Below are 13,245 nucleotides of genomic sequence, written 5' to 3'. Positions count from 1 at the left end.
GCTTAACAGACTGAGCCACTCAGGCGTCCCTATGGTATAAACAATTTAAAACTCTTAACTCATATTGTCAAATTGCTTCCCCAAATAAATATAAAAATTTGTATTCCCATTAACAAAATACAAGAGACTTCACACATTTGTTAACATTTAGCATTATTACACCTTTAAAATACTCAATAATCTTATAAAGAACCTTCAAACTTTTGATTAAAAATTTCATTTCATATTGGGGAAACATGTATTTTCTAAAGTGTCTTAAACACAAAACTGGGAGTGTGATAAACAATTTAGAAAACATGATTAATTATTCAACAAAAAATTAAACATTCTAAAAACGATAGAGTCTAAGAAAAACAAAAACCTAAATTAAAACTATGAGCAAAACCAATTCTGATATGTGTTACATAGGCCTAATGAGAGAGGGAACTGAATTAATAAGGGCCCAATTAGATAGTCAAAGCTATTAACCGAACATTTTATTTCTTTATTTATTTTTAATGTTTATTTATTTTGAGAGATAGCGAGAGAGCGAGCAGGGGAGGTACAGAGCGAGAGAAGGAGACAGAGAATCCCAAGCAGGCTCCACACTAGAAGGGTTTTTATGTGGGGCTTGAACCAATGAACCTTGAGATCATGATCTGAGCTGAAACCAAGAGCCAGATGTTAACTGACTGAGTCATCCAGGCACCGCTAACTGAACACTGTAAACTAAAATTTGAACTATAAGTTCTACTTCTTATCTCTCACATCTTTATGAATTTAAGTATAATCCAGTATAAAACCAGATTTTCTACTACAATTTTGAACTTCCTTTAACAGGTAATTTTTTTCTTTTTTTAATGTTTTTTTGTTTATTTATTTATTTTATTATATTGAATCAATAAAGTTTAATGCAAGTAGTGTTACTGTTTTTTAACTGAAAACAATATGGAAATTAAAAACATTTAACTTTGATCACACTCTCCTATACACTGTATTAATGTTGTCTATAACTTAGTTCCAACTATTTTCATTTTATTTTCTGCACCTTATTGGTCTCTCGTTTTTAAATAATCAATTTCTGTTTTATATTCTTAGTAGTCTACTCAGTGAGAATTTGTAAATAGTAAGCCTTCTCTATATTGATTGTTTGAAAATATTTTTAATTTTGCTTTCTTGAGCAAATTTGGATTTTCTCATTCTATCCCTTTAATAAAATCACTTATTTTATCTTCCCTGTATTCTGGGATGTTTCATGAGATCTTCGTTCCAATTTACTAATTTTCACTTCAGCTTTATCTAAAGTTGCCTCTGACCTGACTTAGAACTTCCCACTGAGTTTTAACTTTCAATTATGTTTACTTTTCTAGGCATTCCCTTTAATTTCCTCCCAAATCTGTCTAGTCTCTTTTGCAATATTCTATTGTTGCATTTGTGCTTCTATTCCTTTTAAAAATACAGTTTGTATTTTTCCTTTTATTTACTTTATAGTCTCATTCAGATTGCTCTGAGTCCATGTTATCCTAATGCTAACTTACTTACTTAATTCTGTTGCACACCCTCTCTTGCAACAGACTGTTCCCTTGGGTGCTGTGAAACTGTGTATTGTAATCTCATTTTCAGGAGTGGGCTACTTTTCTCATAGACCAATGCAGGTGGGTTGTGGAAAAAACTCAAGAGAATGGCTTGCTGTTTGCTTCTGCTGGTACCCTAGAAATTTCACCAATTATGTTAATTACTTATCTTTTGTGTTTTAGTCCTTTCGTACTATATCTTAGAGTCCATGGCAGATTTGAGTGTAGGACTGTGGTTTTATTATAGGTTTCATTTAAGTGAAGACTTAATTTTTAACTTATCTGCCATGAATTTTCCCGTGGCTTCCTTGGGCTTGTGGGTAAAAAATTTCTAGTTATTTTTCATGGTGGGGGCAGCCATTTATGTGATCCAGCTTTCTTTGTGGCTCTAGCTTTCAATTCTTGGCCTCAGGCTTTTGCAAACCCAGGGCCTCCACCTCCATGCCAAAACTAAGACTCTACTTCTCAGTCCTTAGGATCTGCGTCCATTTTCAATGTCCTTCTGGGTTATTTCGGTATCCATTTATGCAGTTAACCTCTCATGCTTTGAGTTCCTCCTTTATTTTGAGGATTTGAGGGTTTCTCTGTCTTTCTTTTGAACTTGACTCATTCTTTCTCAGACACAAATATACACACACTCCACATGTGTTTGCATGTCTTTTAAGTTTTAATAATTTACCTAATATTTCTGCATACTTTGAGTCAAAGGTATTTGTCTTGAGGGAGGTGATCAAGAAAGAAATGTGACTGAACATGACTGTTTTCAACACATACTGAATAAGCATTAGAGTAATATATTTTATATATTTCACATTGTATTGTTCTTAAGTATCAATCTGGCTTTTAAAATATACTACCCTATTTTATCTAGGTTTCTGAATTCTACTGACCTCTATTATATACTCTCATATACACTCATATATGTCTACATATATATGAGAATCATTTGTTTACAACTTCAAATAGAAAAACAACTTCAGAGGTTGTATTATATCCTTGGTTCAGTAGTAACTAGCTTTATTTTGAGATAACATTGCAATATTGTTGGAAGGCTATTAATGCATCAAAGGAACTAATTCTCCTAAAGTAAATAAACATAAAATGATAATTCCTAATTGTCAAGTGCAGCTTTCTGGCTATCTTTTCTACTTCCATAGTATTTCTTTCTTTTTGTGAGTTTATTCATTTTGAGAGAGAGAGAGAGAGAGAGCTAGAGCATGCGCAAGCTGGGGAGGGGCAGAAAGAGAGAGAGGGAAAGAGAGAATCACAAGCAGGCTTTGTGCTGTCAGCATGGAGCCCCATGCGGGGCTCAATCTCACAAACCAGGAGATCATGACCTGAGTCAAAATCAAGAATTGGACACTTTAACCAACTGAGCCACCCGGGTACCCCATTCTATTTCTTAATACAGACCCTGTCCCTCTTGCAAGCTTGGTACTTTCACTATTAGAAAACCTTTCTTTTCCAAAATGCGGCCAAGAGCAATATTATTTCTTTGCAAGACTTTGGTGCAATGTTATGCTAAAAACACCTAGCTTAACTGGTACATAGAAACTTCAACTTTCATTCTAAAATACTATAATTACACAGTGTAGCACTATTTCTGTGGTTTCTATCATTGAGGAAATCAATAGTATAGACTACAATTTTCTGTTTCACTAGAGTAGATAGATATAGGAGGGCGGATGAGTTTATTGACTTTGTAGGGGCTGTTACTATAGCATCAGAATTGTAAAAGGAAATAAATAGCTTTTTATCTGACTGATTTTAATCCAAACACTTAGTTCTAACAAACGCTCTGATAAAAAACAAACAAATACAAGCAAACAACAAAACTTCCTCTTGTAACCTTGTTCCCATTCCTGATTTACACAATCACTTCACTGCTATCATTGCTGGCAGATATCCAATCATTAAAGGAAAAGTTCTACAAATGCCATAGGAAACAAGCTGGAAGCTAAAGGGATGTTATGTTATGAAAGTCTTAATTTGAATATTTTATGTTTGTTTTTGACAAATGTCATAATTTAGTACGTGTCATTTTGTGTAACCAATTAAAGGTCCAAAGTTCCATCTTACAGCATTGTATTATTTCTTGTTAAATAAGTTGCTTTGGGAATTTAAAAAGATGCACAACGGAAGCAGTAGGTGTTAAGTCACCCAAAGTGGAAATAGAGAATTGAGAGAGGAACAAAAGGAGAGCGATGAGGGAGAGAGATATACACGGAGAGAGAGAGGGAGTTCAGATATTGCCACGTTTTGATCACATGAATCAATCAGTTCATCACTAAAAGATAGATACTAAATTATAAAAATATGTAAAAAAGAATGATGTGGTGTGTGCTATGTTTCTATGTTAATCCTCAACTCAAAGCCACGCCTGGAGGAACAAACCCTGTATCTCTGGATAAACGGTTAGGAAAACAGCTATATTCTTTTCATTCTTGTATTTCTAATACAAACTTAGTGAGATGCACTGTAGCAGCCTGTAAATCATGACCAGAAGCTGTGCTTTACACCCAGCAGCAGCCAGTCCTCAAAGCATGCAACATACTGTGGACAGAAAAATAAGAAGCCTGTTGGATTCTTTCTCTGTGTCAGCAGCGTAATTACTTATTTGTATTTTAAGTAAGGGTTTTTCTTAAAGGTCTTTGTGTAGATAGACCCCCAAAGGAAAACAGAATGTCATAAATGTGATGAAAGGGAAACATTTTATTCTTTTTTTTATTAAAAACAATTTTTACATTTACTTATTCATTTTTTGAGAGATAGAGACAGAGCATGAACAGGGGAGGGGCAGAGAGAGAGGGAAACACAGAATCTGAAGCAGCCTCCAGGCTCTGAGCTAGCTGTCAGCACAGAGCCTGATGCGGGGCTCGAACTCACAAACTGTTAGATTGTGCCCCAAGCTGAAGTTGGACGCTTAACTGACTGAGCCACCCAGGAGCCCTGGAAATATTTTATTCTTAAACAACAAACACAAATACTTCCACACAAATATATTTGGTTGTCTGTATTCTGCAAGCAATTCATAATATATTATAAGAAATGTCAACATCTGGCCGCTAATAGAGAAGATCCAAGGATAGGACATTGTTTGATCCATTCATTGGTATAGGCGTGAGATCAGAACAATTATTAATACCTTATTTCATGGTCATGTAAGATGGTAAATTTTGTACATCTAAGGGCTCCTCCATTAAAGGGGTAAGAGTTTGCAAGTATGGAAATCAAACTACCAACTTATTAAGAAAATCTAAGAAATAAAGACATGAAAAATGGGGGATATTTCACCTATAGTACCTATTATATTCATGAGCCAATCTTCCACACCCATTTAATTTTTTTTGTTTTATTAACATTATTTTCTTTAAACAAACATGAACACAACCTTGAATTTTCAAGGACTTGTGGAGATGTTCCCACTCAGCATTTGTTGTAAATTGGGAAATTGCAGGACCACTTCCTGTCCTTTGTATATATTTTACATTCATGGACATTGGTTCAGTGATGGCCATGAATTAGGAATATACAGCTTACTTTTTCAAAGTCATGTGATTCTACTATGAGTTGCATATGGTGCAGTTTTACACAGTCTAATAAAGCGGAGTAATGGCTCCCAGGTCTGGAAAAAATGACAGTTTCCCAATGGAAATGACTAACTCACTCTGCTCATGAGAAAGCAATACTATAGTCATCATTTATTAACCTGACAGTTATTCATTTAATTTCTTGGGAGATTAGTTCTTTCAATTCTGACACAGAGCTACTATAGCAGTAATTACTGCATTATTTTTGTTGTTTAGAATTCTTAATTTCTAATATTTCCCTCCGAGAAATCCACGTGGTTAAATCTCAGGACTCACAACTACTGTTTGCTCAAGTCAACTTACTCTGCATGCACAGCCCATCAGTGCAGTTCTTGGATTGCAAGACGAGGCCATCACAGTCCTTGCCTCCGTTCTTGGGGGCTGGTGCCGTGCACTCCCTCCTGCGCCAGTGTGTGCACTCGGTCCCACACGTAGACCACTTGCTCCATGAAGTCCACCTGCCATCCACTGCCACACACAAAAATCAGCATAAGGTCAGAGGGAGAAGCAGCTGCTTGAGGAGAGAAGGGAGTAGAGCTCAGGTACATAACATATTTATAACCAAAACATCAAAATAGAAAACTGAAGAAAATGCCCCATCAAAGAGTACTGCCTTCATGTCACCTTCTGGAAGGTGAGCATACTCTTCATATGCTGTCAGGGTTCTGAGAACTTTTCTTACTGGGTGTGTGACTGTTTTCTTACTGACCAAGCCAAGGAATGCTTAACGGGACACACAGAAAGCAACATTGTCACCAGGAGCTGGTGAGAACCAGGAGGTACATAAAGGTAGATCATGATAGTGCCTTTTTTTTTTTAAATTAAAAGGGAAGCTTTTGGGTTTTGTATTGAAAATTAGGGATGTCTTTTTGAATCCAAGATTTCTTTGCACATAGTGTCATGTGTTCAGTGCAAGTAAACATGTGTAGGGATATGGAGAAGAGATTGGTACAATGGAGAAGAAATCTATCTATCCACCCAATGACCAACCCATCCATCCAATCATCCATCCATACTCACATACATATATACATTTATCCATCCATATCTATGTATCTATGTATCTATGTATCTATGTATCTATCTAACTTTCTACCCATTCTCTATCCATGCCTTAAATACTCTTTTTATTTTATTTTTTCATGCAGGCAACTTCATTCTGTTCTGCAATGCTTTGCTGAAGTGACTATATTATTTTCCACTTATTATTTGATGATTCCATTCCATTATTTGAGGATATATATTTCTATTTTTATCTTACAAATAATATTTGTACAGATTGCTAACATTTTGCTGTGATCATTTAGAATTGACTAACTTTCTAATTTTTGTGTCTTACTTGTCAGTAACTTCAGTGATACTAAGCTATGTCTGTTTTAAAAATATACAACTTAATTGGGGTGCCTGGGTGGCTCAATTGGTTTAGCGTCCGACTTTGGCTCAGGTCATGATCTCACAATTTGTGAGTTCGAGCCCTGTGCCAGGTTCTGTGCTGATAGTTCAGAGCCTGGAGCCTGCTTTGGATCCTGTGTCTCCTTCTTTCTCTGTCCCTCCCCCACTTGTGCTCTGTCTTTCTTTGTCTCTCAAAAATAAGCAAATGTAAAAAAAAGAATACACAACTTAAATCCTAAGTTGAAAAAATACATAGTAAATTTCACTAAAGTCACACTTAAAATGCATTCTTAAGAATTTCTTACATAAATAGGGTAAGAATATTGAGCATAGTTAAATAAAAAAAATTTTCCTGAAATACAAATTAATTATGATTATCTAGAATTCAATATAAAACAATACCAAGCAACATTTATTGAACATACATAACATCTTACACTTATATATTCATAGAGATTATATCAATTTTAATACTCTACACAGTTTGGAAAATCTATATGATTTCATATTCAAATTATTGTCTAAGTATATTGTATATTATGTGTGTGGAGATATAAACATGCCCATATGAAAAAAAATAATGAAAGCACCAGTATTACAATCATACAGAGTTGGCTGAATAAGAAACTCCCAGCTACTTGGAGCAAAAACATTTGCATTGACCTAGACCAGCCCAAAGTTTACACACACAGGCACACACAAACACACTTCTATCTCCGCTCACAACATTCAATGCATTTTTAACTGTGGAAGTCAACACCAAGGTAAAATATAAGAGAGTACTAGGCAACATATTGAAATTTTAAACCCAGCTAAGTGTCAAAATTTGTTACATAAATAAAATCTCTCAAAGGAGTCAGTGTGGGAGACTGTTTGGATATTTGACAGTGGATACTTGGGAGTATAAAATATAGATTATATTTTTCTCTCCGGTTCATTCCTACAACCCATCTCTGAGAAAGTTTCTTTAAGGGATGGATAAGACAAAAGGTAGGCAAAATAAAGGGAAGTAAGGAGATTGTTTCTAAATCATGAAGGCACACAAAAAATAATAAAACAAAGAAAAATAAATAATGAAATTGACAAATAACTGCTACGCCAAGGAATGCACTAAATTTGTGGATTATTTCAAAATAATTGTAGCTTAACTTTTCAATATATTATATAATTAAACATTTTAGTTGATTTTGGTTTTGATTTTGGCAATATTAACTTCAATTAGCTAAGGATAAGAGCTGGTGACAATATAAGATAGCATCAAAAGGTGGTCAGGAGCAGAGGAATGCAATCTTGCTACAGGTACCTGCAAATAACTCACAGAAATATGCAGATAATAAGAAGTTGACTGTATTGTATTTTCAAAAACCATTAGTCCATGTGTCACAAAGTGTTGTCTTCCTTTTTATTCATTCCAAATGTTTTATTTGCCCTTGACCAGAAACTGACACCAAATATCAAATATTTCAGTCTAAAACATATTCTAAATTTTAATTTCAATAATTTCCATGGCTGTCTGAAGATCAAGAGTTGTTATTCCTCAAATGTGTGGCTTTTAGTGCTGTTCAAATCCCTTGAATTATAGAGTAATTCAATGAGTAATAGAGAGGGGTTATGTCCATGAGTGTTTAATCCCCTGTTTTATTCTATTTTGCATGTTTGGCTAATAAAGTTAAGTGCTGTTCGAGGTGAAAATACTTGATTCTCAGCAGCGTAAGCACTGAACGGTATGATGGATATAAATAAGGTTTATCAAATATTCAGGTCAGTAAGGCTTTGTTTATATCTCCTAAAACCATCCTAGAATGAGGGGATACATTTGGAACACGAACACTGTCTTATTTACCTGGGCATAAGGTGGTACAGGCTATTTTCTGCACACTCTGCCCTTCACAGAAGGCACCGCCATTGAGTGGTGCTGGGTTGGTGCAGGTCCTTGTGCGCTTCTGGTACCCTCGTCCACAGCGGCTATTACACACAGACCACTCTGTCCAAGTGGACCAGCCACCATTTACTGGAAGAAGGTAAATATAAAATTGAATTACAGGTGTGTTCATACTCATAGACACACAAACCATACACAGCACATAGACAAAAACTCATCTGCTAAGTGACCATTAAAAAAAAAATCTAAAACTTCTAAGCTAGAAGAGACCTTGGGCAACATTTCACTCAGTTTTACTGCATCGTGAAGAATCTAAGCATAGAGATAAGTAAAATGAATTACCAAAATGTGCTCACCTACCTAGAAGAGTAAATAGGACCGTGTTCCATTTTTCTTGGCTACTGTTCTTTTTTTTTTAAATCTTTTTTTATGGTTTTTATTTTATTTTTGAGAGACAGAGACAGCGCAAGCAGGGGAGGGTCAGAGAGAGAGGGAGACACAGAATCTGAAGCAGGCTCCAGGCTCTGAGCTAGCTGTCAGCACAGAGCCCCATATGGGGCTCGAACCCACACACCGTGAGATCGTGACCTGAGTTGAAGCCGGACGCTTAACCGACTGACCCACCCAGGCGCCCCATTGGCTACTGTTCTTAAAAAAATACATTCCCCTTACCTAGTCAAGCTTTAAAAATTATTTTTGACAGTTTATCTCAAATAATAAATGTTTACATCCATATGCCAAGGCTGCAGGTGGATCTGAAGCATGAGAACTGGATAAAATCATGTAGCTTTTCCTTAATAGTAGATGACTGTTTATTTTTCTTCATCACATGTAAACTTTATAACCTTTTAAGGACTTTTGGTCAGTTTCATTAACTAACGCAGCGAACCTTGTTAAAAAATAAGGTCTTATATTGCTAGATTTTAAACTAATTGAGTAGCTATTTGACTGGGTTGGCAATTAGTTTATGTAACAGAAATGGACACCTATTCTGTGTGCAAAAGCCAATTATGGTGTGTGATGGAGAGTTCAGTGTAGGTGTGATTATAAAACCTACATTCTACTACTCTGCTCACTATTTACCACCAGAGATCTCCCTCTAGAAAACACTCTAATATATTTTAGGACTTCCATAATGTGAGTTTAGATTAAGTTATTGTAGTTAAGCATTTTCTAACAAAAATTCTGTGCTGGTAGTTAAAACCTGACGTAACGAGTATAAGTGTCTGCATCCTGATCATAAAGACTGCTGGACTTTCAGGCAGCACACACCTTGTATGTGCACATCACAGGCCTGACTTCTCCTCTTCTAGAAACCTATGCAATGCAACGGGAAAGATTATGAATGTGTTATACATGCAGACACAGACAAAGGAGTGTTTCATTGCAGAGTTATTTTCTCTATAAAGATAAATAATTGTAAACAACTGTAATGTCCAACCATAGGAAAATGGTAAATGTGTGTTTGTGTGATTGACACATAGGCAGCCATTAAAAATGGTGCTATAGAAATCTATTTCATAATAAATGAATATTGGAACATCATGTTTTAAGTAAAAAATATATTTATATCACTTATTTTAAAATCTTATCTATGCATGAAAATACCAGTAGTATACATATCAATCTTCTTAAAAGCTATTTCTGGATGACAAGATGACAGGATTATTGGCATTTTCTTCTCTGACCTTTTCTGTGTTTCCCAAATTTCCTATAACAGATATATATTTGCAATCTAAAAATGATACTAACAAAAATAAATATATTTTTTATATTTATATAAATACAACAGACTCAAAAATGAAATACTCATTACATGTATATGCTTTGCTATAAACTTTTGGCAAGCCTAATCTATGAGTCCTGGACGACTTACTTTATGAGGCCATGAAAAGGACAAACAGATGGTTGATAGGTTGTGTTTCAGTTAGTGTTCCAGAAAGCAACTTAACCTGCTCAGCTTTACAAAACTCAATGTCATGGAAATGTCGGTGTAAACTGCTTACTAGCATACCTCAAGCCAATATTTGGAGTTAGAGTATCCATATACTGCTGTGGTAGGATTTTAATGAGAAATGAATAATCATAAGCTTCTAGAGGAAAAAAAAGGAATGTGAAAGCCTTAGACTTATTCCTTCATTTTACAGAGAAAGACATGAGGGTTCCTAGCATGTTGGTCAAGTGCCCAGTTGAAGGTCAGTTACTAGAACTAGTCCTAGAGCACAAGACTCCTGAACCCTAGGGTCCAGTGATGTTTCTTGAACTCAAAATGCCTAAGTTCCTTCTGCTTGATTCTCTCTAAAAACAATAGTCAGCTTGCATTTATAGATACTGAAAGCCTGCTATACAAAGAGGAAGAGATTTGCATATATATTAAGCACCTATATAATACATAGAGAGTCCATCTTCTTTAGTTATCCATGATTACTACGTGCTGGGATGTGCTCCATTGTCTTTTGCGCTTCAAATGCTGTTAATCAAGTTGTTCAGTCAGTTTAGAAAAAGACAAAAAGTAGGAATCATTTCTCTGTGACTGAAGAGAGGCAACTACTTACAATTTAACATAGCCATTATCTTAAACCTCAGAGTATTCAGAGGATTAAAAAATTGTATGTATCTGTCTTGGAATGAGAAGGAGAGATTTAAAGCGTCACAATATTCAGCCTCTGGAACCTCACATGGTTTCCGTTTCGCATAACCGCGCCCCCCGCCCCCAGCATGAGGACATCCATCCAAATGGCACTCTCTGCACTAAGTACCGGCAGCCAGATACCTGCCAATGGCTGACCCTCCTTCACAGTCACCCAGACAGGAAGGCCCCTGGGATGTCCTCTCACACTGATACAGCCGTGAAAAGCCTCCTTAAGTTCTAAGTAAGTGGTGGTGACGACAAAGCATCTCATGTAAGAGGGGGTGTGTCCTCAAAATACTTCGCAGGATTGTTCAGTTTCCTCTGACACAATAAATCACCAAGAATGTGAGGACTACTGCCTGTCCAACACTGTGAGAAATACACAAATACACAGAGCAGTCTCTCAGTCTATAGTGAAGTTTAACGCACAGCTGGGGAGATGAAACTCCCCATAACATGCCTGGAAGACAACTCAGCGCTATACCACAGAAAGGTAAAGCATCAGACGTTACAGCAAAATTGGGTGCGCAACTGCTGAGTATTTCTAGAGAAATATTAGGTCAAATTGGATATGAGCTGGACTAGAAAGGGCCAGAGAATGGAAGGGAAGCTTCCGGAAGAAGTCACTATGTTGAACTTTGCTATGTGGTTAGGAGTAGGGCCACGGCCTAGCACTGCTCACCTTCACTCTAAGTACCCCACACAGAGCGTGAAAAGCAAGTTCCAGGAAGTCAACGTTGGTTGTTCTGATGTACCTGGGGAACAGGTCTGCTCCAGTTCACCTGACTGAGCCAAAGCCCACACAAGTGTCAGCAGGCTGGCGTAAGCATCTTCATCTCCACACTCACTCTTGATCTGGGTGGCCCGGGTATGGAGGAGGGGTAACACTTCGACCGGTGGAGCCACCTACTGGCTCTGGTGCATGTACTCAGGTGGATTTCCTTCACTTTCCCATACGCTGACTGACCAAAGGCTAGGAAATTTCCAAGTCTAGTCGTTATATGCCTATCAGGGAAACAGTTAAACCTCATTGCTTTGCAACCTCAAAGCCGGAAGCCCCATTCAATCAATGGGGATTGAAAATGGATGGTGGGCACTGAGGAGGGCACTTGTTGGGATGAAGACTGGGTGTTGTATGTAAGTGATGAATCACGGGAATGCGCTCCCACAGTCAAGGGCACACTGTGTACAATGTATATTAGCACACTAATATACAATGTATGTTAGCTAACTTGATAATAAATTATATAAAAAAATAAAAAAGAAAAGGGGTCTCTCACTGGATAGTTTAAATTAAAATGATAAACTGTAGCTTGACATGGACTAGACTGAGACTCCACAGCTCACTCACCGTAGACTATGACAGTTGCAGTCGTGCTTTTCCTCTTGGCAACAATGTTTTTGGCAACACAAGTATAGTTTGCAGTATCTGAGAGGCGGGCCTGCTTTATGATGAGGTTGTGATCAATAGTAATATAAAAATTCCGGTCTTCAACGGGATCAATTATGTCTTCATTTTTCAACCATTCAACCTAAAGGTGCACAAGAGAAATAGGTAAGTCCCCAGGACGCACCCCTGAATGGCTGTCTGTCCTAACCTGTGTTTTAGCATTTGTATGACATTGCTCCATGCTCTGAACTTCAGCAATCTGGGAGGAAGTAACTTTCTGAGATCATGTGAAGTATCACTCACCTGCCAAACATGCTGATTCTGTCTGTACTACATTATTCTCAAATGTCAATGAACCAATTTGGAAATACAGTGTTCAAATTGTTTTCACTTTGCCCTACGGGCAGGAACAGGGAATATGCACTGCCAAGTTCAGAACCTAATCAAAAATAATAGGCTAAGCCTTTCAAACTGAACTCAAACCTTTTGCTATTTGATTTGTTTACTCTTGGCAACATACTTTCTGCTTTTCACAAAAGAATGTAAAGACTATTAAAAAAGCTCAAAAGGCATCTTCGACATCACGTAGCTCTAATAAACCAACATTTGGATGATTTACGTGTAACCTTGCTGAAACACATGGACTAAATTTCCCCCAAAATGCATTTACTTCAAAATGTAGCAAACACATATTTGGAAATGCATTTAAGCCAAAATACTTGGGGGGAGAAGGTTTTATACCAACTTTCAATATAATCCAAATAGCGTATACATCATACTCAAAGCTCTCCTTTTCTGTATCACTA

General features: G+C 36.7%; 1 protein-coding gene across 3 annotated transcripts in view; it reads right to left on the bottom strand.

The window, feature by feature from the left end:
• UNC5C (unc-5 netrin receptor C) overlaps nucleotides 1-13,245 on the bottom strand; it is a 353,514-nt gene that overhangs the window by 56,700 nt on the left and 283,569 nt on the right. For all 3 annotated transcript variants that reach the window (XM_029943063.1, XM_029943072.1, XM_029943081.1), the window contains exons 5-7: nucleotides 12,401-12,581; nucleotides 8,379-8,546; nucleotides 5,447-5,611 (exon numbers count right to left, since the gene is read on the bottom strand). In XM_029943063.1, the coding sequence (XP_029798923.1) occupies nucleotides 5,447-5,611; nucleotides 8,379-8,546; nucleotides 12,401-12,581 (514 nt within the window). The remainder of the gene's footprint in view (nucleotides 1-5,446; nucleotides 5,612-8,378; nucleotides 8,547-12,400; nucleotides 12,582-13,245) is intronic.

This window comes from Suricata suricatta, chromosome 1 (genome assembly GCF_006229205.1).
Source record: "Suricata suricatta isolate VVHF042 chromosome 1, meerkat_22Aug2017_6uvM2_HiC, whole genome shotgun sequence".
Taxonomy (NCBI): domain Eukaryota; kingdom Metazoa; phylum Chordata; class Mammalia; order Carnivora; family Herpestidae; genus Suricata; species Suricata suricatta.
The sequence above is the reverse complement of the archived record's forward strand: the minus strand, read 5'-3'. Positions and strand labels throughout refer to the sequence as shown.